Raw genomic sequence first — 23,432 nt, 5'->3', positions numbered from 1 at the left:
ATATTGAGCAGACATAAGTTATCCGGTCAGAGACGAAGTACACTTTAATGTATTGATGCTTTTAGAGGCATTTACAGTCGTAGAATTGGATTGAATGAACAATTGAAGTACAAGTAGTAGAGGGTATGGCAGAGTAGTTTGGAGAGTAACGTAGAATGAGTGGTTCTAAACAAACAGAAAATAATACTACTAAATTATTAATGAACAGTAATAACAATAATTAACTCAACCGGGGGGTGTAATGTCATGTTGGTGTCTGTTTGATTCTGTTCTGATTAGTTCTTCTGTTTGTCTTCAGTATAAGTCACATGTCTTTTGTTTTCCCGCCACTCATCTGTTTCCATGCCATCCATCATTAGTCCATCATCATCACCTGTGTATTGTTAATCACCTTCATCTGTGTCACCTGGTTTATGTTCATCAGTGCCTGTATTTAGTTCCCTCTGTTCAGTCTGTCTTTGTCCGTTCTCGTCAGTATAGCGTCAATGTCATGCGTCAGTCTAACGTTGAAGTTACGTTGTTGTGCTACCTGCCTCCTAAGTTCTTTGTGAGTTATTGTTTATTAAAAGTGTTTATATTAGAATCTTCTGCCTTCTCATCATCTTCCAACTGCACAAACCCTGACAATGTTATGCCTTTAATAGGAGGTTTTGAAATTTAAAAACATTTCTAGAAATACATTATTGCAACTAATTAACATTTTAGAGGCGTTTATTTTTAATGCTGCAAGGACAGTTCTGTGTTCTATTTAGAACAACAGACATGCATGGAGACAGAACCACACAACATACTGTAGTATATGATCATATTTTGATCTTGTTGTTGAAAGTTCTAGAATATAAATCAGATAAAATTACATACATCTCCCATTTCAATATCTACAGTATTCACAATATGTACAGAAGCTAGACTTTGAGAATTAGATCATTTTACGTCACCCTTTTTAGTCCTGATTTAAATGAAAACAATCCCTGATTTTCAATGTCTTAATACTTTTTAACCCCACTGCAACTTAAAGGTAGGGGCGGTTTTCGGAGAGGCTAGCAAAAGCGAGCTATTTTTGAAAGCATAAGATTCCACCCTCCCTTCAGAGTGTCTCCAAAACCACGTCTCCTCCAAAACACATGAATGCGCATGAAATACCTCATGTCTCACATAAACTAGCTCATGTCTCAAAGCACAAAACATTACAATAATAATGAACATAAACACCTTAAAAGAGCACTGACCTGTATCACCTGACTGCTGCAGATTAATTTCGGCGTTGATAGTATTGCCATTGAAACGCATAAATTCAAGTCATGAAAGCAGCATTAGCGCAATGTTTTGGTTCAGGAGGAACTGTAAAATTTTTGGTTTGAAGTGCTCGGTAACTAACATCTGTCTAACACTGTGCATAGCATAAAACACGCTGTTGACTAGTGATGTCTGTGCAAGCAGGGTTTGTGGAGGTGTGAAATATATACGTTGACAGGCAGGTAGGACATTGTTGCCCTTTTGGAATGAGAGCAATGATTAGATGAACATTTTATGGTCCTACATCTTCGACAGACCATATAAATATTACATTTAGACTACTTAACTTAGTGATTTCTATCAGGATGAGAAGAGACTTTCAACATGCATAACAAAAAAAAAAATCTGGAACAAATCACTTGCAATTAATATTGTCAAAAAATTTAATTAGTAAAAAAACAACAACAGTAATTCCATTTCAAGCTAAGGCTTGAACTTCAGATTTTACATGACTTGTAACTGTTCTTTTCTGCCTAGAAGCTACTGCTGAGTCATCTCTGACTATTGTCAGACCAATGCAGGATGTGAAAGTCAAGGCAGGAGAGATGGCCTTGTTTGAATGTTTCATAACTGGGCCACAGGCTTTGGATGTTGATTGGCTAGCCAATGGGAAGTTGATACAGCCAACACTTTTTGATTGTAAGATGCAGTTTGATGGACATCGATGCCATCTTCTGTTTAAATCTGCACATGAAGCCTACAGTGGAAGCTATACTTGCAAAGTCAGTTCAGCAAAAGGTAGGAGTCATACCAATTGTGAAAAGTGAGCATAGCAGTGTTACATACTTATACTTATACTTATACTTATACTTATTTATTTATTTATTTCAAGCAAAATAGTGTGACAACAGAAAAGATACACAATAATAACAAATGATATGAATAATACATCATATATGCATCAGTAATAGGCTATCTATAATATAATATAATTAATATTGTTTTCCAGTAATGCTTATTTGCTTGGAAAACTTCTGATTAATATTAACTGTGTTTATTTTTCCCACTTTTATGGTACAGAAAAACTCACTTGTACAGCTAATCTTCTGGTGATTCCATCTAAGGAGCCACTATTTACACAGAAACTGGAGGTAGTGGAGGCTAACGAGGGCTGGTCTGCACAATTTGATTGCAAAGTCAGTGGATTTCCCTCTCCTGAAGTCACCTGGACTCATTGTGGTAAAAAATAAAGAGTCAGCTGCAGAAGATTTTTTTCTGAAATAACTCTCCTTGGAACAAAAGCAACAAAGACATTTGTCAAGACATTTGTTTGTGTCCTAGAACAACCTGTGGTGGAGACTGATAATATTCACATTCTCCAAGTAAATGGGTATCATTCTTTGCTCATCACTCATGTTAACACGGAGAGTGAGGGATTTTACACAGTAATTGCTCGAAATGTTCACGGAGAAGCGGAGAGCTCAGCTGAACTCTATGTACAGGAACCTCGACCGGCCATATGTACTCACATGTAAGAAGACCTACTTTTCTTATCAATGTATAATTAACATTCTTTATTCTTTTTCTTTCTCATTTGTTTGTTAATTTTGCTCTTAGGTCCAGGTTAGAAAAGATGCCATCAATCCCTGAGGAGCCTGAGGTGTCTGAGGGAGAGGTGGAACACAAGACAATGCCAGACTTCATAAAACCTTTCAGTGACCTGGAAGTAGTAGAAGGGAAAGAAGCAGTATTGAAGTGCAGGGTAACAGGCCTGCCATACCCCAAAATTATTTGGTTCCACAATGGCAAGATGATAGAGAGCACTGATGACGGAAAGATGATACAGTGTAAGTCCACAAAAATATTGTCAAAAGCATTTTAAAGGATATTAGTGGACATCTATAATCTAACACTGCCTTGAATTCTAACTGGGTGGTTCTTATACATTTACTACATTTATTGTCTCCGGAATACATGTCGTCTTTAATCATATCCTATCATGTACCTCTTCTAGACAGGAATGTTCACAGTCTGGTCATTAATTCTGTGTGTCATGGCCACAGTGGTGTGTATAAATGTGTCATCTCCAATAAAGTGGGGAAGGCTGCCTGCTATGCTCATCTATACGTTAGAGGTAGATGGAGCTTCCTCTCATATATAGTAGTATTGTAACATTCATATGTGTCTGCAACACTAACATTGTAGCTTCTTGACAGTTAGCCTTCCTGAGTCTCCTGATGGTCCTCCAGTGATTGGATCTGTAACTGGGAGAACGGTCTCATTGAGCTGGAAAAGACCAAAAAACCTGGACCCATTCATTGGTAAATTTGTCTATGTCTTTTCTTAAACTATCCTGGCATGATAGTTCCTGATATTTTTGTCAGAGTGTGGTAAGATGTGACAGTGGGTAAATTCTACAACCACCTAAAAATCTTTCCCCGCCAATGTTCTTTTTTTTAAAGGGGTTATCGGATTCCCAGTTTCCACAAGTTGGTATGATTCTTTAGGGTCTTCATGTAAAGTCTGGTTAAAATTCCTCCATGGTTGTGTAAAACAACACCCTTTTACTTCCTCAAAAACAGCTCTGTTCACAGCGACCCATTTCGGTGCATATCTCTTTAAATGATAATTAGCAACTGCTCACCCGACCCATCTCTTCCGTTTGGACACAAGACTCCCTTGGCAACTTGCCTTGGCAGACAGAATACAAATGGCTGAGGGCAGAAATATGCTAATACGGGACAGCCCGTCAGTGGTCGTGGGTGGAGCATGAGCAATATGACATCATATTGCTCAGAAAATTCAAATGGCTTGATTATTGAGTGTTTAGGCTTTTTGCGGATAAAAAAAAAAAGAGTGAATGGATTTTTTTTCATTGTAGGGTGCTGGTGTCCACACACTGCAAAGATACATTTATATGCAAACTTTACATCTGATGACCCCAAAGTTGCCAGTCACCCCAAGCATTTTTGATTATTTCCACAAAACTTTCATGGCCCCCAGAATATTTTCTTGTATGAATATCTGAACATGCAATTTACTGTAAAGGCAGCCCTTCAAATTGGTGATATCATGGGACAAGTTCAGCATGGAAGAGGGGGTCTTGGTCTCAGTTTAGCTCCTCCTATATGGTACAACGCAGCTCCAGCTCAAAGGAGGAAGCTGGTAGTCAACGAGGTGCAAAAGCAGGAGAAGATGAGGTGTAAAAAGGCCATTTCCCAGGCCAAGCAGGGAGAATGGATGAGATGGGAGAGTGTGGAACAACACAAGATTGGCTGGCAAGACCTATGGTCAATGGAACAGAGTAGGATCAGTTTCCTCATCAGGTCAACATATGATGTTCTCCTATCACCACATAACCTAAACCTCTGGGTAGGAGAGGATCCCTCATGTCCTTTGTGTTCATCACCTGCAACATTAAGGCACATTTTGACAGGGTGTAAGGTGGCTCTTAGCCAAGGACGGTTTACTTGGCGCCATGACCAGGTGCTGCGATGTTTGGCTTTAACATTGGAAGACAAGCGTAACATGACCAATAAGTTGCCACCTGTTCTATCAAAACATTACACACAGAAGACAACATTCCTCCGCCCAGGAGAGCAACCACCAAGAAAAGGTGTTAAAACCAATCCTCGACATTCCAGGACAACTGGAAGCTGCTAGAAACCGGAAAATGCTAGCAGATGTTGATCAACGGCGTATTCTTCCACCTGAGATTGCCACCACTAACCTACGACCAGATATTGTCTGGTGGTCTGGATCAGCATACCTTGTTTACCTGATTGAGTTAACAGTGCCATGGGAGGATGCTGTAGATGAGGCGTATCGATAGAGGATAGAGGAAGAAACTGTGACATGCTCAACTAGCCACTGAAGAGGAACAGCGAGGATGGATAGTCCGGGGTTACCCAGTGGAAATGGGTTTTCGAGGATTTGTGGCACACTCTACAGCCCGGTTTCCCAGAGACGTCAGATTCAGTGGCCAAGAGTTGCTTTGCACAGTGAAGAACGTATCTGAAGCAGCATAGAGGAGCAGCAACTGGCTGTGGTTGAGACGGAAATATTCTGGCTGGGGATCTCAAGCACAATAGAAAGAAAGAAACGCTAATGTTCTGATAAGTAAGCTGGGCTGAGTTGAGTGGGGAACGGAGGGGGGTGATGCTGGGATGCCAGAATCACTGTCGAGCTCTCTTGAGGTGTCGTGGGGCTAGTCGACGAAACACTGAGGACGGAAGGTGCCCACTTGAAGATCCCAGAGATGTACCCTACTTAGCTCAAACCAGATGGTTATCATGCTGATGCGCTGGGGAGGCCACACTGTGGTTTATCCCCGGAGCCAGCATCACAACCCCTTTGGGACACCGCTTCGAAAGGGCCGATCGACTAGGGGGCACCATTTTCCATCTCACCACGGCCCCCCGCTCATCCTCTCTCTCTGGGGCTGAGTTGCAATGCCAAGAAGAACGTTCACTCTCCTCCCCAAAGAGTAACGTGTTTGGGGGTTAAATGGGACTCTGTCACCATCAGGGGCACAACTGTCCCCCGCTCATGTCAAGACCATTTTAAACACCCTAAAGCAACATCTGGCTAGGTCAGGACATTACATAGGTCTCATGGCAGCTGGGTCCACAGTGATCCCTCTGGGCCTTTTGCGCATGAGACCACTTCAGCTGTGGCTCAAAATCACTATACAATCCCCAAGGGCAAATAAAGGCAAGAGCATGCGCTGAGTGCTTCATGTCCTTTCTAAAATCCATGTTTATGGTAAAGGTTACGCACTGTGGCTTTGTTCCCTTTCTATGTGGTTCAGACCCCGGTTCCTCACCTTGTGTCCCACTTTTGGTGCGTCTTGCCATCGCAGAATGCTAACGACAGATGACTCCCTGTCGGGCTGGGTAGCGGTCTTAAGTGGTCGTCTAGCCCAAGGGATCTGGGGAGGCATCATCTAGATTGGCAAATCAATTGCCTCAAGTTGATGGCTGGGGGTGACAACACAGCGACAGTCTCTTACATAAATCATCAGGGAGGTATACGCTCACGCAATCTGAACAGAATAGCGAGGCAGCTTTTTCTCTGGGCCCAGGAGAAGTTCCTGTCACTCAGGGCAGTGTACATTCCAGGGCATCTGAATGTGGGAGAGGATCTGGATTTACTGTCCAGACAGAAATTACCGACGGGGGAATGGAAACTCAACTTCCACTCTCAAGGTTTATGTGGCCGCTCTTTCGGTTTGCCATGCCTTGGTTGACGGTGTGCCACTCGGGAGACATTCTCTGCTCGCTCGCTTTATGCGTGGGGCCAGGCGACTGAGGCCTACGTAAGAACCAAGATCCCCTCATGGGACTTAGCAATAATTCTCGAGGGTCTGGTTGAGACCCCCTTTGAACCTCTAGAGTCAGCGTCTGATAAACTTCTGATCCTCAAAATGTTTGACCCTTTCTGACACTAAAGGTTTTCATTATGGCTATAACCTCTCTTAAAACGAATCTGGGATATGCAGGCTCTGTCAATATCACCATCCTGCTTAGACTTTGCCCCAGGAATGGTGAAATTTTGATTGGTGATTTTGCATCCTCATCCTGATTACTGATGTAAGTCAGAGCAACTACGTTTTTTATGGGGGCAGCAACAGAGGCATCTCGTTCCACTTTTTCAGGGAACAGGGTTACAGTCAAGTAACCCGGAACGTTCCATTTAGCCACTTATTATTAACTTAACTTAATTTTATTATCTTAACTTAATTTTTAAGTAAAAGCTTTACAAAATCACAAGGGGGCATTACTGATGTATGTTATGTCATAGGATAAAACATGAAAATAAAAGTTTAATCACAGATGTCATTTCAGTCATTTAAACAAAAATCCATTCAAAAAATCCAATGACTTCTCATGTCAGTCAAAGTATACCTGTTAATCCTAGCCTCCCCTACAGCATTTTCCTTGTCCTTCATTCATTTCAGATCCTGCTTCACTCATGTACGCTGTTCAACAACAAGCTCTGGGCTCCAGAGCTCAGAGCCACCTCTTATATGATTCCCTCACTTCCTAAGGGAGTGTGTTATTCCTTCAGAGTCCTTATTGCCACTGGAAAAGCATTCAGCAAACCCTCACAACCCACTGACCTGGTCCAGCTCATTGACAGAGGTATAGAAACAAATTGTGCTCAAGTTCTCTGTACTCACAGTAGATAAATTTGTAGATATCATTTACTTTTTGATGACATATTTTCATGCTGTTCCTGATGACTCATACAACACCTTCTGGTATTCTGCACTTTAAATTAATGCTATTGTCATAGCCTTTTTGCATGGGAAATCATGAATGTGTGTAGACTTGTTGAAATCATGTTTTCATTATTTTTCCATATCATAGGACAGTATTTACACAACGCTCCAGTCATCCTGGACAAACCTGATATTGTGTATGTAGTTGAGAACCACCCTGTCACCATCACAATAACCCTTAATCATGTCCAAGCAACATGCATGTGGAAAAGGTTAGTGACAAATGCAAACCAAACATTCAAACTACAATATAAATTGTGAATATTAAGTATTACATTGTTTACCAGAAGGGGAGTGGTGCTTGTCAACAAACCTGGTGCATTAGAGATGACCATGGCTGACGATGACCAGCATGCCCTCAACATTGCCAAAGTGAAAAGCACGGATGTAGGGCAGCTTATCTTCATGGCAAACAACCAGTATGGCAGTGACCTCTGCACTTTGCAGCTGGTCATGGCGGGTGAAGGCTCACACATTATTTATTTAGCTGCACATCAGCAGCAATGCATGGCAGAGCAGTAAAATAAATATTACACTTATAGCACATGTACATCACACAGGCAACTATTGAATGTGCAATTTGAAGGATTTGTAACATTTTAAGTGTTTTGCTAATCTATAATATGCCTCTAATCTAAAATGTTTCCTGTCGGATATCATAATGGCATAAAGCAGATATTTTCATGTTTATGTAATATTATGCAAATCCTTTTTTTCGGTGATGTTATTTGAGAAGGGTCTGTCAGCATCGTGCAGTACTACAAGCCATTCCCCTTCAAGTTATGCCTCAAAGAAACCCAAGTTTATTCAAGTGTGATATTAGTATATATTGTTTTCAATAAAAATTAAGAATGCATAATTTCACACTACTTTTTATGTACTTCTCAGAAATGTACTTAACCTTTGGCATATAAATCAACAAAGATTACTAAAGTACACAGATTCAACTAATAGACATACCAATATCCATGTTAAAATAAAATGATGATGCTGCCATCTTTTTCATCTAAAGCCATATTTACCCCCTGTAATTTGGCTCCAAATCTCAGGTGAAAATTGTAGTTTTGACCCTCCCTCTACAAAACAGTGAATTACAAAGTAAATATACATTCATGACTTTTAATATTTTGGCTTTCTTGTTCATTTATGTATTTCTTTCACCAGAATTATTTTTTCAAAATTTTAACACGGCTTCTTCGTTTAGGGGTTACACTTAGCTTCGTTTCTGTCAAAAAAGGCCGAAGCCTTAAAATTTAATTTTTTTTTCCCCCAGGAAAAAAAAAAGTGTATTCATTAATAACTTGTGGTGCGGAGATATACAGACTGTTTATAAACATTGCTCGCCAGATGTGGATGCCCCCCCTACTATTTACCGAGGGAATTAACTGCTGTGTTTTTGGACGCTGTTTACATTCCTCCGCGAGCCAATTCAGCGGCAACACTTTGCAAGCTTTATGATGTTTTTTAGCTCACTGGAGACTGCTCACCCTGATGTTGTTTTTATTGCCGCTGGCAATTTTAATCAGTGCAATCTACCGACTGTGCTTACTAAATACTACCAGTATGTGAACATTCCCACTCGCGATAAAAACACACTAGACAATGTTTACAGTAATATACGTGGTGCATATAGGGCTGCCCCCCGCCATCATTTTAGACTCTCAGACCACATGTCCTTGTTTCTGTATCCGGTTTATAGACAACGACTCAAACAAACAAATCCAGGTTAAGCATTGGACCCCACAGATTGAGGTAAATTTGCAGGACTGTTTTGCTCTGACAGACTGGGATGTGTTCAAAGTTGCAGCCACTCAGGAAGACTTTTCTGTCAACATTGAGGACTATACTGAATATGTGACAAGGTATATTAGCACTTGTGTTGATAACATCATACCCACCATAAAAGTCAGGAAGTTCCCCAATCAGAAGCCCTGGATAAATAGTCAGGTACGCTACATGCTGCGTGCTCAATCTTATGGATTTGCATCTGGCAATGAGACAGAGTATAAAGCTGCAAAGTATGGACTAAGGAGAGCCATAATAGCGGCTAAGGGACAGTATAGAGAGAAGCTGGACAGTTTCTACTCTACTGCTGACGCCGGGCGGATGTGGCAGGGCCTGCAGCACATCATCCAAGGAGGAGTTGACGGGTGAGTCGTGACATGCGAGGGAAGCTTAAGCAACGGTCGCAATGTCCAACAACTCAAGGCACATATGCCCGTGTAGTCGAGGGTCGCCCAGGCCCCCGTTAAAACACGCCCTTTATACATGGCCCCTCAGTTGAAGAGGGTTTGGCAGCAGACCGGGATGACTATAATCACACAGGGTGAGCTGCTCTGCTACGGTCACCTCGGGACTCGATCATGAGGCTAGCGCTGAAGCGGTCATATATGGAGGAAGCCAGTGGCTGCATCTACCATATACCCCAGGAGCCTCTGAAAGTTCTTTCAGTGGGACCCTTTCTTACTTCAAACACCAGCTGAACACACTCTCATTGGAGAGACGTGTTAGACCGAGTCCATCTCCAAAACTGAAAAAGAGATACTCAGCCCGTGGGCGAGATTACTCTCTCCCAGTTGACCTGAAGACCCAACGGGCTCTGGAGCACTCGAAGGAAAGGACTCTGTACTGATACTTCAACCCTCACACGCAACACACAGGATGGCCTGCGGTGCGGAAGGTAGAGATCTGAAGCATATGTCTTTCAGATGGGAGCTGCAGACCAATCTTGGGCCAAGATGGTCATGACCCACCACCTAGTAGCACGAAGAACGAGTTTACAACTGGCCTTCGTACCGGCTGGAGGAGCGGCTATATCAAATCCTTCGCCAGCAGGATAAGATAAGCACGCACAAGTCAGGAGCAGTGCTCAACACTAGGTGTGATGAATATCACTGGATTTTCAGGAGCACGTCTGCTCAACACCTAATGTGATGCTTATCACTGACTTGAGCAGGATAGCCTAGCCTGAGGTGGGGCAGCAAAGTAGAGAGAGTGATGTTAGTGTGCTGTGCAACACTTACCTGTCTCCACTAGTGGCAGGGGGCACGTGAGAAGGCAGATGACCGGGTCCTCGAACGCACCCAGCTGCCTGCTGGCGACCAAGGGGGAGCTGAGGGGTGTAAGACTATACAGGGTCACACCCGCCAGACTGGCCCTCTTGGGACCCAGGAACAGATGAATTTGCTCTCTCTTTGAAGTGTGGGTACCGCTTGCTCTGCTTTTTTTTTTTTGGGGGGGGGGGGGGGGGCAGCGGCGGATCGACACACACACACAAACAAAGACTCCACCCAGCCCTCACCCGGGGGAGGGAGTTATCGTGCCAACTCCCAGAGCATCTCATCCATCCCTGGGCTGGGCGTGTCTACTGCGGCCGGCTCCATGCTGAGGCCTGGGTGGAGGCAGCAGGAGCTGCGGCCGGGGAACGCCCTTGGCGACGAGCAGGCGGAGGAGCTGCCACCGGTGGCGGGTGGAGGCAGCAGCTGGCCGCCGGGGCAGGATGTGCCGGATGACCTCCGTCTGCGCTTGAGCGGCAGATAACTGTTGGATGCAGTTCCACGTCGGCGACCAGCCCAACCTGGGAATTTGAGGAGACCTGGAACCAAACCTTGTCAGCATCCGCCATATCAACCAGGCTGAGCCAACAATGGCGCTACCGGACCACTAAGCTGGACATCGCCAGACCGATCGCACACGCCACGACACTCACCTATGAGCGCACGATCTGGGCTACCCTTGTGCATGCCATGGGTACCCTGGCCTGACAGACCAGTAGTGGCACCATGGCACGCAAAAGGAAGCGGCTTGCCCAGAGGCTTTGTAAACTCGGTTTGTAAAACCGCCCGTCGGAACGGACGAGAATTCACAGGCCTTAGGGGGGGACGAGGATCCCCCCAAAAGGCAGCAGCTGCCAGACACAGGTGCACCTGTGTCAAGACAGACCGCCCCAATGGAGGGACACCTCGCAACCCTTCAACGTTCCTCCATCAAGGGTAGTGAGGGGGAAAAGCTATTCAGGCAGTTTCTGGCAGAGAAAGATGCCGTTCACCACCTGATAAACTCTCCATGCATTTCGGAAAAGAAAAGCACTGGGGTGGCGAGCTGAGAACCAGCGCGGCCCGCCCCGAGATACTACTCCTCCAACCAAGACTGAACGGGACACGGTGGAGTTTCCACTCGAGCCCGGCAGCCTCGGCGGCCCGTTTCAGCATAGCTGACATTTCTGGATCTGGCTCGGGCAAAGTTACACTCCCAGAGGGAGATAACACAGCCGAGTCGTCATCTCCATAGGCCAGCTCACCCTCCGATGCTGCTATCGACATCCTATCCTCTGGGGGAACCCCCACTGAAACAGCTGATCGGTCTATTACAGAGGGACCAGCATGCTCAACAGGAATCCCATCGGCTGCGGTGTGATTGAGGAGTGAGGAGCCCACAGGGAATGGTTACCGGACGAGACATCCATCACTATCCTCTGATCACCCATCCCACACGGCACCCGGGGGTGGGGCATGGTAATGGGGACTCGCGCTACGCGGACGAAGGCGAGTCTCGATCTCAACACCGCGACAGTCATATTCCCGCAATGAGAACATGAGCCGTCCACAAAAGCTGCCTCAGCATGATGAACATATAAGCACAAATGCATACATATTTATATACATATAAACATACAGCTCAAACACGTGATGCAACAATTGTGACCGTCAGAGAGGAAAAGGGAACGATCGCATCCAGAAACCCACAGGTGTAATGACATTTTGAAAAAGACGCAAACGCACCCGTGTTGCTCTTTCAGAAAATAGGACCGTCACCAGTGCTGGAGCGCACTGGGGAATGACCGCGGCAACACTGAACAGAGAACTGAAACAGTGAAGCACTCACTTTTCCGCCCTCTAACCAACCGTCAACAGACACAAACATTTAGAATTTGTTGCTGTTAAAACAGCAGTTGAGAGCTTAAAACTCGCGATCACCGCTGCACTCGCGCTGTTGAACACCAGCACTGGGAGAGTCTTCCTGAAGAACACCAACACACTCGCTTGTTGTAAACAACAGCACTCGCAGAGACATCAAACGATCGGCTCCGAAGCGAAAGGCAACTAGTGCGTGCATCCACTTGTGTATATTTATACCCGCCCCGGGGGGGCGGAGTGTGTGATGCGAATCACGCACGCCAATAACATTGGCTCGTTCAATAGCACTCGAATATGATAGGCTCTCTGACGCGATCCCCATTCAGTCGACCGTCGACTACGTCTGTGGTTATCGACTGAAAGGGAACCGCCTGAAAGCTGCCTATAGCTTCCTATATAAATACATAGAAAGGCTTTTTGATTCCTAATGTTGTTTTAGACATGATTTCTCTATCTTATTCGATTTTTTATTTAGATATATATTTAGATATTCTAAAAGACTACTTTTTTTGCAATTAATTGGTATTTTATTCATTTTAATTCTATAAATGGTAATACAAACTGCAGAAGGGAACAGCAATTATGATAGAACAGCAAAAACATAAAATAACAACAGCAAACAATCATTATCAAACTGTAGGTTAAAAAATAGGAATAAAAATGTAATAATAATAATAAACATTATTTTAACTATATACATACAAACTGTAATTATTTTATTTATTGTTGCATATGGAATAGATATCAGGAACTCATATTATGCTAAAATAAGAACAAACAATAATTATCAAACAGTAAATTGATCAGTAAATTGAAGAAAAATAATAAAAATGTAATAATAATAATAATAATAATAATAACAATAATAATAATAATAATAATAATAATATTTGAACTATATACATACAAACTGTCGCCTAATTATTTTTCTCATTACTGCAGATGCAACAGATAGTGACAGAGTGTCTCTTGCACACATGAAGTTTGCAATTTTGGCAGATAATACTGGTTCCCTTTCGTTGTCACTCCGAGTTACGTCGGATGACGACGTATGGGGTTTCGCTTAGAAAGCCTATCAACTTCGAGTATTACAAAACGAGCCAATGGCAAAGAAATGCCATGGGTCTGCGGAATTTGCATAGCGTATTTCCACCCCACCTCGTGGGTATAAAAGGAGGACGCCGGCAACATGCAGATATGTTTTCGCTTCGGAGCCAAGTTAATTCTTCACTCCACAAGCCATCTCTGAACTGTCAGCTACTTACAGACGAGCGAGATTCTCTGGTGTTGGTGTGACGGCGATCTCCCGGCAAGTGCACACTTCCTGCTGATTTGTGCAGTGCTTTGCCAGTGAGTGTGTTTCTCCCCGGGCGCTTCAACACTTTCAGAGTTTCTTTTCTCTCACAAAAGAGCTCGCACGCGGCACGTCTTTTTAAAGACGGCTCGCCTGTGCATTTCTGGTGGCGGTTGACTCAATTCCGATTTTGATGTGCACATTCTCTGCTCTGCGTGCTTGGGCTTGATCACGCTAGAGCAGCGTTTGTGGATGACTCACGTTCTCCCCGCGGTTACGTGACCATCGCGTCATTACGGTCGAGACTCAATGATCTCGTTTGAGAGAGAGTCCCCTCATCCACACCCTGACCTAACACTCTCCACGTTAGATGCTACTTTGGCTGGAGGCCAGGGCGACCCGAGGGTGTTGGTGTAGAACAAGGCGCTGACTATTCGTCCGCGCCCCACGCCCCCCTCTTCATTGACCCAACCCGTGAACGATCACGTGACGCCCGTGGGCCCATCTTCGGACCCCCTGCGGGTTTCCTTTAACGTTCCAGAATCGGATCTGTTGTCCATCGCAGCATCACAGGGCGGACAAGAATCTTCAGGAAGTGAAGATTTGACAGTGCTGCCGCTTTCGGGTGTGCATATGGCATTTGTCAAGTCAGATCCTGTGATGACGGCCATGCTTTCCCGGGCCGCTGCGAGCATCGGACTAGGGTGGAACCCTCCACCCTGTCCTGAGCGCTCGCTGCTGTACGATTGGTTTTGGGGTGGCCGCTGACTCTCGTCGCCATCTAACCCAAATACCTTTCTTCCCGGATGTGCATCAGGAGATCTCGAAATCCTCGAAGACCCCCATGTCTTCCAGCGATCCCTCGTTGATCTCCTCCGCTCTTCCTTCACATGGCCGCTGCTCATGGGTACACTGGGGTCCCCCGGTTGAACGCTCTGTTGTGATACTAAAATAACTGTGTCCTCAGAGTGCTTCTTCTCGGTTGCATCCTAAGCACCCATCCGAAGCCTGTAGTTTTTCGTCTACACTTGTGGCGAAATCCTATAGCGCCCAGGACAGGCAGCCGCCTCACTGCATGCTATGGCCAGTCTGCTGGTCTTCCTGCCCCAGGTGTTCATTGACATGCAGGAGGGCAGGACTGACCCAGGGCTCTTCATTGAGTTGCGCGCCGCCACTGACCTTGCTCCCTGAGCGACGAAAGTGGCCGCACGCTCCCTGGGTCAGGTGATGTACACCATTCAAGCCTGTGGCTTAACCTGTCCGATGTGCAGGATATCCGGCGGTCCCGTCTGCCCGACACCCTCATATCCCAGGTCAGCCCTTCGGCGGTGCAGTTCAGGGCTGTACAACAGTTCTCACCCGCCCATGAGCAGACTGAGGCATATTCTGCCCCGACGGCTCCGCTGTCCGCTCAGATCACTCAGTCTGCCCACCGCCGAAGGCGCCCTCCCGCGGCTTCCACCCCGCCCGTTCACCCGGGCTGGCTCTGGAGGCCGCAGGTGGACGCCACAGCCCTCTCCTGCCCCGCCCCCCGCTAAACGCCTGGCCAAGCGGCGCCTTTGAGACGGGCTGCTCAGGGATGATGGTCACTTCTCAGGAGATGGTAGCAGGACCACTCCTTCCCCCGGTGGAGGGCCGGGGGAGAATCCTTTGTTTTCCACTCCCTGCTGCTCACCCCCGGGCCGCTCTCGTCCACCTCTGTCGCCAGCCCCCTGGCAGAGCAGACCCCCGTGGAACGTTCATCCTTCCCTGGTCTCCTCTGTCAGGGCGCGGTTAATGACTGTGCCCCCACACCGGGCCGCTGTGCCGTCCACGTCTGGGCCAGTCATTCCGCCCTGCTGCACCACCGGTGGGAAGTCTGTGGTTCGTATGACCCCGCTGGTACAGTTCTTGGGAGCCTGGCTAGAGCTTCCCCTCCTGTCCTGCTGGGTCACGCGGAAAATCAGGCTCGGCTATGCGATTCAGTTCACGCGGTCTCCTCCCCGCTTCAGGGGAGTCCGCTCCACTTTGGTCGGTGGCAACGCCCCTATCATGAGAGCAGAGATCGCTACCCTGCTGGCGAAGGGTGCGATCAAGACCGTCCCTCCGGCCGAGATGAGGACCGGCTTCTACAGCACGTACTTCATTGTCCCAAAGAAAACCGGTTGTTTACGGCCAATCCTGGACCTGTGCGTGCTGAACCGTTCCCTTCACAGGCTGCCGTTCAAGATGCTCACTGCCAAACGCATTTTCGAATGTGTGCGGCCCCAGGATTGGTTTGCAGCAATCGACCTGAAGGACGCCTACTTCCATGTCTCCATTCTCCCTCGACACAGACCGTTCCTACGGTTCTTCTGGTTGTGTTGTTGAAAGAAACTGTGGATGGTACGCGGTCGTCAATTTCTGTGCCATGTTCCACTGTGAACACAATTCCTTGAAGAGTGATGAGACGAATTGTGTTCCTCGATCAGATAAGATAAAGTCAGGCACACCCCAATGGGTAAGAATTTCTTTCCGGAGAATCAGAGCAATGGTTTGTGCATTTGCTTTCCGCATTGGGAACATTTCCACCCACCGAGAGAAATAGTCTACACAGACTAGAAGATATTCGTGACGGTGTGGTCTGCTGCTGGGCAATGGTCCCATAATATCCACTCCCAACATCTCCATGGGTTGTGTGACAGTGATAGGTTGTAACTTGCCTGCAGGTTTTCGATTATCATATTTGTAGGTTTGACACTTCTTACAACATTTAACATGGTTCTTGACATCGGTCCACATTTTAGGCCAGAAGACAACATCCTGTAGACGTTGGTAAGTTTTGAAAATACCCCCATGTCCACTCAAAGGATCTGAATGGTAATGCTGGAGAATTTCAGGAATAAGGCTTTTAGGTAAGTACATTCGGTACTGAACTTGTCCTTTGCCCAGTTGAGTCTTGAGATAAACTTGTCTTCTACAATCTCAAATTGTTCAGGTGTATCGTGCTTGTTTTCCGCTATTCTTTTGAAAATCTTTTGAATTTCATGACCCTTATGTTGTTCTTCCCATAGGTCCATTGCAGTAAGTGGAAAGTCAACTTCCGTCAGGCTGGTGAACACGTTGCATGCAGGTAAGTTGGTGATTCTGGAAAGGGCATCAGGCGCTACATTTAATTTTACTTTTCTGTATTCTATGACAAAGTCAAACTTTTGTAACCGCAGGGCCCATCGGATGAGACGACGTGTGGTTTTCGTCGAGGACAATACCCACTGAAGGGCAGAGTGATCAGTCACTACTGTGAACATCCTGTACTCAAGGTAATGTTGCCACTTCTCTAATGCCCAAATGACTGCCAGACATTCTTTTTCTGTGACTGTGTAGTTCTTCTCTGCTGGGTTTAAACTCCTGCTTGCGTAAGCTATGACTTCTTCCCTTCCTTGTTCCTTTCTTTGAGTTAACACAGCTCCTAAGCCTGTGTCACTAGAGTCCGTGTATACTGTGAAAGGATGCTGCAGATCTGGATGACTAAGGATGGGGGGTGAGGACAAACATATCTTGAGCTGTTCAAATGCCTGTTGACATTGATCTGACCAATGAAATTTCTTCCCTTTCTTTTTCAGGGCATTAATGGGTTCTGCAATTTGTGAGAAATTCGCCACAAATCGATGGTACCGTCTGGCTAGTCCAAGAAACCGCTGTACCTCTTTGAGGTTGGTAGGTACTTGATAAGACCGTATGGCCTCAACTTTGCTTTGGTCCGCCACAATACCTTGCGTACTCACAATCACCTTGCATACCTTGCGTGGTCTGAGGTGTCGATAACAGACAAAGAGCTGGTCTGAGGTGTTTCAGGACCTCAGACCAGCTCTTTGCCTGTTATGGTGGGAAGCTGAAGGGAAAGGCTCTCTCCAAGCAAAGGTTGTCTCACTGGATAGTGGACGCCATTGCTTTGGCTTACCAGCAGCAAGGTCGACCGTGCCCCCTTGGTGTGACCGCCCACTCCACCCGGAGTGTGGCGTCCTCTTGGGCTCTAGCGCATGGCGCCTCGCAAACAGACATCTGCAGAGCTGCAGGCTGGGCGACACCCAACACATTCACCAGATTCTACAATCTCCGAGTGGAGCCAGTGTCCTCTCATGTACTCGCTTCAACCAGCTAGTTCTGGACCCGCTCAGGTGTCTTCGCTTGCTCGCCATTCCACTCCACGCACTGGATACGTGCGATATTCTCCTCAGGTGAGCTTCTCCGAAAGCCCTGAGTTCCTCCAGCACTCCTGACGTCGGCGCCAGTGTCTATTGCCTGCGCGTCGGCTAGGTGCCTCCCGTGTGCATGGTCCCTCCTCTGAGCAACCCCCACATGTGTATGTCCACTGTAAGCCTCTCTGAGCATGTGTCTTTCCCTTGGCAAGCCACCTTGCCACCCCTGGGGTTGAAATATTCCACCTGTGGCTGGACACCCCAGTGTTCTCCATATGCATCCCTCTGGGTCATATGTGTGTTCTCATGGGTTGGCAATAATTGCATATTTCCTCTAAGCCAGGGGTTCTCAAAGTTTTCATAGGTGAGGGCCAATTTAGTAACCGAACATTGAACTGAGGGCCGCCAAAGGGGCGGGGGAGAAAAAGAAAAAAAACTGAAAAAAAACCCATTTGAAATAATTTTAATGAACAGATTGGAGATCTCTACTGTAGATCTCTACAGTTTACATTTATTGCAATAAACACATTTTAATTCATAACTGAGGCAAAACCTGGCGAGTTTTTTTTTAACAGAAACTTTTAAAATAGAAGCTTACCAAACAAGTCATCATCATTCATATCTATCATTGCCTGTCAGTCGCGTTTCCATTATTGCAGAATAGCGCAAATGTTTTGCGCTATTATTATCTATTTTTTTTACCGTAACTGAAAAACGAAAAATTAACGGTTGTTGTCTTTTTAAAACGCAAAGTTGAACGCCAACATTTTAATTTGAACTGGCAACAGCAACTGCTGCGCAAAAAAGTAAATATCGACAGACTTTTTCAGATTTTTGTTTAAATTAGCCTACTTTTTGCCCCTTTATTAAACATTTAAAATATTCACAAATTAATATGGAAAACATGTCGATTTTACTGGTTTTCTAAGGCCAAATTAGAACCTGGAATTTATATTTTTCCCGCAGTGCTGAATGAGGAGAGCCATATAGGCTATAGCCTGTGTCTCTGGAACCACAGCCCACAGAAAGCTGATTTATAGGTGAGTTATAGGCGAATGATAATAAATGTGTCTGAAAAAACAGCGAGGCATTTTAATTGTTTATTAATTATTGTTTTCTAAGTGTCGGCTAAAAACATATCTCTATCTCCGGTGTTAAGCAGATGCGCTTCTAGAGAGAAATGCAACTTTCATACGGATTACATAATCAGAAGGTTTTGCTTTCGATTCGAATTTGTTTAAAAGTGGACATTTCAAGCTTTCGCCTAAATAGGTTACATTGTTTCAGTTCTCGCGCTCCAGTTCACGGAGATCATGAAAGCACGTAGGCTAGCTACTGATTGTTTTATTTTATTTTACAAAAGCACAATGTTTTCTTGTTATTATGAGTTTACACAAATAAAAGTAGTTGTGAATAATGTATTATTATTTTCTGTATGACCAGAAATGATAGAGTATTTTAAGTTTTTTCCACTGTTGATAGGAAAATGCAAGTGTTCGCGCAGCTATTAATAATGGAAGCGCGGCTATTAATAAGCTTGTCATTAAGTCACACTGAATATTGATTACTTGGTCAACATACCCTTTTAAATTGCAATGGGATTTGCGGTGCTGTTTTCGGCCGCTAAACACCACTAAACGGATGGATTAATTTTTTCAAAGCAATGTACAGTTTTAACAGTTTTACAGATGTTTTTCAGATGTTATCGCGGGCCGCCAGAAATGTTTCCACAGGCGGCCATTGGCCCGCAGCGCACTTTGAGAACCTATGCTCTAAGCTATGGTATATGCTCCCCAGTGTACCTTTGTATTCCTGTGCTAAATAGGAGTCCTTCGTCCGTGCCAGTCTCACGACAAGGATCTCAGATTTACACAGGGCACTGGAAGACAGCCGAGAAGGTGGCGTGATTAGACTGGTAACCCCATTCGTCGTCATCCGACGTAACTCGGAGTGACAACGAGAGGGAACGTCTCGGTTACGTATGTAACCCTCGTTCCCTGAGTAGGACGTTACGTCTGCCTGCCACTTTCCGCTGTACCGCGGGGATCGCCTGAGCTCAGTCTTGGCTCCTCAGCGAAGAAACATATATGCATGTTGCCGGCGTCCTCCTTTTATACCCACGAGGCGGGGTGGAGATACGCTATGCAAATTCCGCAGACCCATGGCATTTCTTTGCCATTGGCTCGTTTTGTAATACTCGAAGTTGATAGGCTTTCTAAGCGAAACCCCATTCGTCGTCATCCGACGTAACTTGTATTTTGTATTTATTTTTGCATATTCTCAAAATTTTCTGTTGCAGTCTTACCAGTTCATTTCTCTCTCTGTGTGTGTGTGTGTGTGTGTGTGTGTGTGTGTGTGTGTGTACGTGTGTGTGCGTGCATTTGAGCGAGAGTTTTTTTTCCAATGTCGGCCATTTTTTTTACGACCCTTTAACATATCCAAATCATCTCCTTGATTTGTTTGTGTGTTCACATAGGTAATACAACAAAAGTCACCAAGTTTCATCCCCCTCCGATGAAGCAAAATAATTAAACACTTCAAAACGTAAACGGTTTCGGACCGTTTAGTTTTGACCGAAGAAGCCGCGAGGGTTTTGAGTTGTCATGGAATAACCCTACAACAAAATATTCTGGGAGCCATGAAAATTGTGAGAATTGTCAAAAATGGCTTTTAAAAAATGCTGAGGAAGAAAGAGTTAATGGACAGTTGAAATTATATTTCAAGGATAGAAAATAACACCTAAATAGGAACATAGTAGTAAGTGTGAAAATAATGGGCCTATATAATAGTTAAGTATGTATATCACTTGAAAAAAACGTACAAGTATATATGTAGCTGCTGCTTAGTTTCCAAAAAACGTGACAGAGTTTCTGATGAGTGCATTCTCTTTATTAGCTCATCATGAGCATCCCTTTACATTAACTAATTTAAGCACTGTGAATCTGCACAAAGAAATAACTAAAGTAATTAAAACAATGAATATGTAACAGTTGCTGTTTAAAAACACGCAGGACTTTTACCCTTGTGATACACAAGTAACAGGCATACACAAAAAATGACATGAAATGAATAAGAAAACCTGAATCAATCAACAAACAGAGCTAAACGACCAACAACATCATGCAACAAACAAACGCATCTCACTCAGAAATAAACACACAAAACAAATATTAACACTGCGTACCTTGCTCCGCCTGCCAATGGGGTACTATGCAAAATTAAACATGAGGAGAAGTTGCTCTTCCCTCTGCTGCAACGCTGCTACTTCCCTTTGACATAGTGTTGTAAACCTTTTTCTTCTTAAGTGTAGGAGACTCAGAAGCGAAGGTCAGGAGACTCGGGCTTGTATCTTAAGAAGGTTTCTTTATTGAGAACACAAGCTGTGCGTTGCTGTAGTCTCCCAAGCTTGTCTCGAGTCTGAATTCAATAGCTAAAAACACAGTGTTATATCTTTCCAAGGGGGAGGGATTTACATATTGATGGGGAGGCAATCTGAACAAAGCATGTAAATGTGAAGTACAGGAATCAGCACTTTTTCTGGAAATTCCCCAACCCTGATCTTCATCAGCATAACAGTGTGATTCAAATGTACACCTGTATTGCTTGACTTAATCTTCTTTGAAGAACAAGTCATCATCTATGCCTCAAATCATCATCTATGCCTCAAAATGGAAAACAGTGCACATAACTTTCTCAGTTAAAATACTATTGTATTGGAACCTAAATTAAAAAATTTAATAAATTTGTAACACTACAGTAGGTACGCAATGTTGCGTGAAATTTTTTTAAGTGACCCACTTATATATAGGTAGTCATTTACACAGTATATAACAACCAGTTCTGGGTAGATTACTTTCAAATTGTAAACAGTTACTGATTCCAAATTACATGACAACAATTATAGTTAGTAATGTAATCTAGATTACTCATTTTAGGTAATGTATTCTGGATACATTTTAATAACTTTTAAGATCACTTTGACATAACTCATTTATCACATTGATTTGAATAGGATAATCTTGTACCATGAATAATTAATGAATAATTTACTGCTATTGTGAGAGTAACATGTGATAATGTAATCAACAGAAAGGTAACTGTAGTTCCCTTTCATAGTCACTACGAGTTCCGTCATGGCAACAAATGGGGTGTCGCTTAGAAAGCCTATCAACTTCGAGTATTACAAAACGAGCCAAAGGCAAATAAATGCCATGGGTCTGCGGAATTTGCATCACGTGTCTCCACCCCACCTCGTGGGTATAAAAGGAGGACGCAGGCAACATGCAGATATGTTTTTGCTTTGGAGCCAAGAGGATCTCCTCACTCCACAAGCCAATCTGAGTTCAACTTCAACTCTACGAGACGAGCGACTCTCTTGTGTTGGTGTGACGGTGATCTCCAGTGAGTTCACACTGCCTGCTGATTTGTGCAGTAATCTGCCAGTGAGTGTGTTTCTCCCTGGTCGGTCGCTTCAGCATCCGTGGAGTTTTCCTCTCACAAAAGAGCTTTGCACGCGGCACATCTTTTTAAAGATGCCTCGCCCATGCACTTCTGGTTGCGGTAGACTCATTTCTGACTCTGATGGGCACAATCGCTGTTCTGTGTGTTTGGGCATTGATCACGCTAGAGCAGTGGTTTTCAAACTGTTTTCAAGAGGGACCCTTTATTTTCCTTTTTTTTTGACGCAACCCATAGGCTTGTGCGCAGAAAAAACTTAGCTCAGCACTTTTTTTAAACACTTTTGATGATGCACGTGCACTTGCTGATCCTTGACGCGATTGCAACGCAAAGTCGATTCTAAACTAATTTGATCAAGCTATAGGCCTACATACAGGAATTTTAACCAATTAATAGCCTATCGTTTGCTGCATGCTTAAAAATACACAAAACATATTCCACAACAAAGTCTTTAAATGTAATATTCAGAACAGAACAAGAATTTAAAAAATAATAACTATAAACCAGCCAAAACGAAATAATTTAAAGCGAAAGTAAAAGTAAGGGGCATTATGCTCACGTAACTCTCTCATTAGAATCAAAATGTTTCAACATTCGCAAATTGCTATGTATTTGATGGTAAACTATTCTTTGTTATAGGCTTTGTACAGTGCTTGAAGTGGGAAAAGAAAGGTTCCGGTACTCTCTTGCATTGGCAAATCATGACATTTGAGATTTCTACAGTGAAAAACAAAACTTAAAACAAAACTTATTGTTATTTATTAACAACATAAATGTATTAAAACAAGTCGTGCGTGTGTGCACGTGCGTGCGAAAACGGAACTCCTCCAAGTCTGCAAGTACAAAAATACATTTAGATTACTACATTTTATTTAATTAAATGCATTTATGGTGAGATTATTATATTTTCATGTCAATCTGTGTTTTGACCACGAACCATGAGCTGTCACTTTAATTCAGCGCGTGCAGCACAGCAAAAATAGATTCGGAACGATCACTGCACTGCTGTATAGGCCTACGCACCGCACCAGGAGCGAATTGAAGGAACGCATGCGCGTGCAGGAGAGCAGTGTGAAAGCTCAAACCTG

At 44.3% G+C, this 23,432-nt stretch overlaps 2 protein-coding genes across 2 annotated transcripts in view; both read left to right on the top strand.

The window, feature by feature from the left end:
• cidec (cell death inducing DFFA like effector c) overlaps positions 1 to 23,432 on the top strand; it is a 389,787-nt gene that overhangs the window by 65,736 nt on the left and 300,619 nt on the right. The window lies entirely within an intron of this gene.
• The window catches only part of spega (striated muscle enriched protein kinase a), a 109,296-nt gene that overhangs the window by 25,395 nt on the left and 60,469 nt on the right, over positions 1 to 23,432 (top strand). The window contains 10 exon segments of the mRNA XM_077199732.1: positions 1,777 to 2,034; positions 2,317 to 2,475; positions 2,578 to 2,767; positions 2,854 to 3,083; positions 3,251 to 3,370; positions 3,453 to 3,557; positions 7,196 to 7,241; positions 7,243 to 7,379; positions 7,608 to 7,731; positions 7,807 to 7,979. Of these exon segments, the coding sequence (XP_077055847.1) occupies positions 1,777 to 2,034; positions 2,317 to 2,475; positions 2,578 to 2,767; positions 2,854 to 3,083; positions 3,251 to 3,370; positions 3,453 to 3,557; positions 7,196 to 7,241; positions 7,243 to 7,379; positions 7,608 to 7,731; positions 7,807 to 7,979 (1,542 nt within the window).

The sequence above is a fragment of the Siphateles boraxobius genome, unplaced genomic scaffold (assembly GCF_051911475.1).
Source record: "Siphateles boraxobius isolate OS27281-9 unplaced genomic scaffold, OSU_SipBor_1 41, whole genome shotgun sequence".
Lineage (NCBI taxonomy): Eukaryota > Metazoa > Chordata > Actinopteri > Cypriniformes > Leuciscidae > Siphateles > Siphateles boraxobius.
This window is presented reverse-complemented; position numbering and strand designations above follow the sequence as displayed.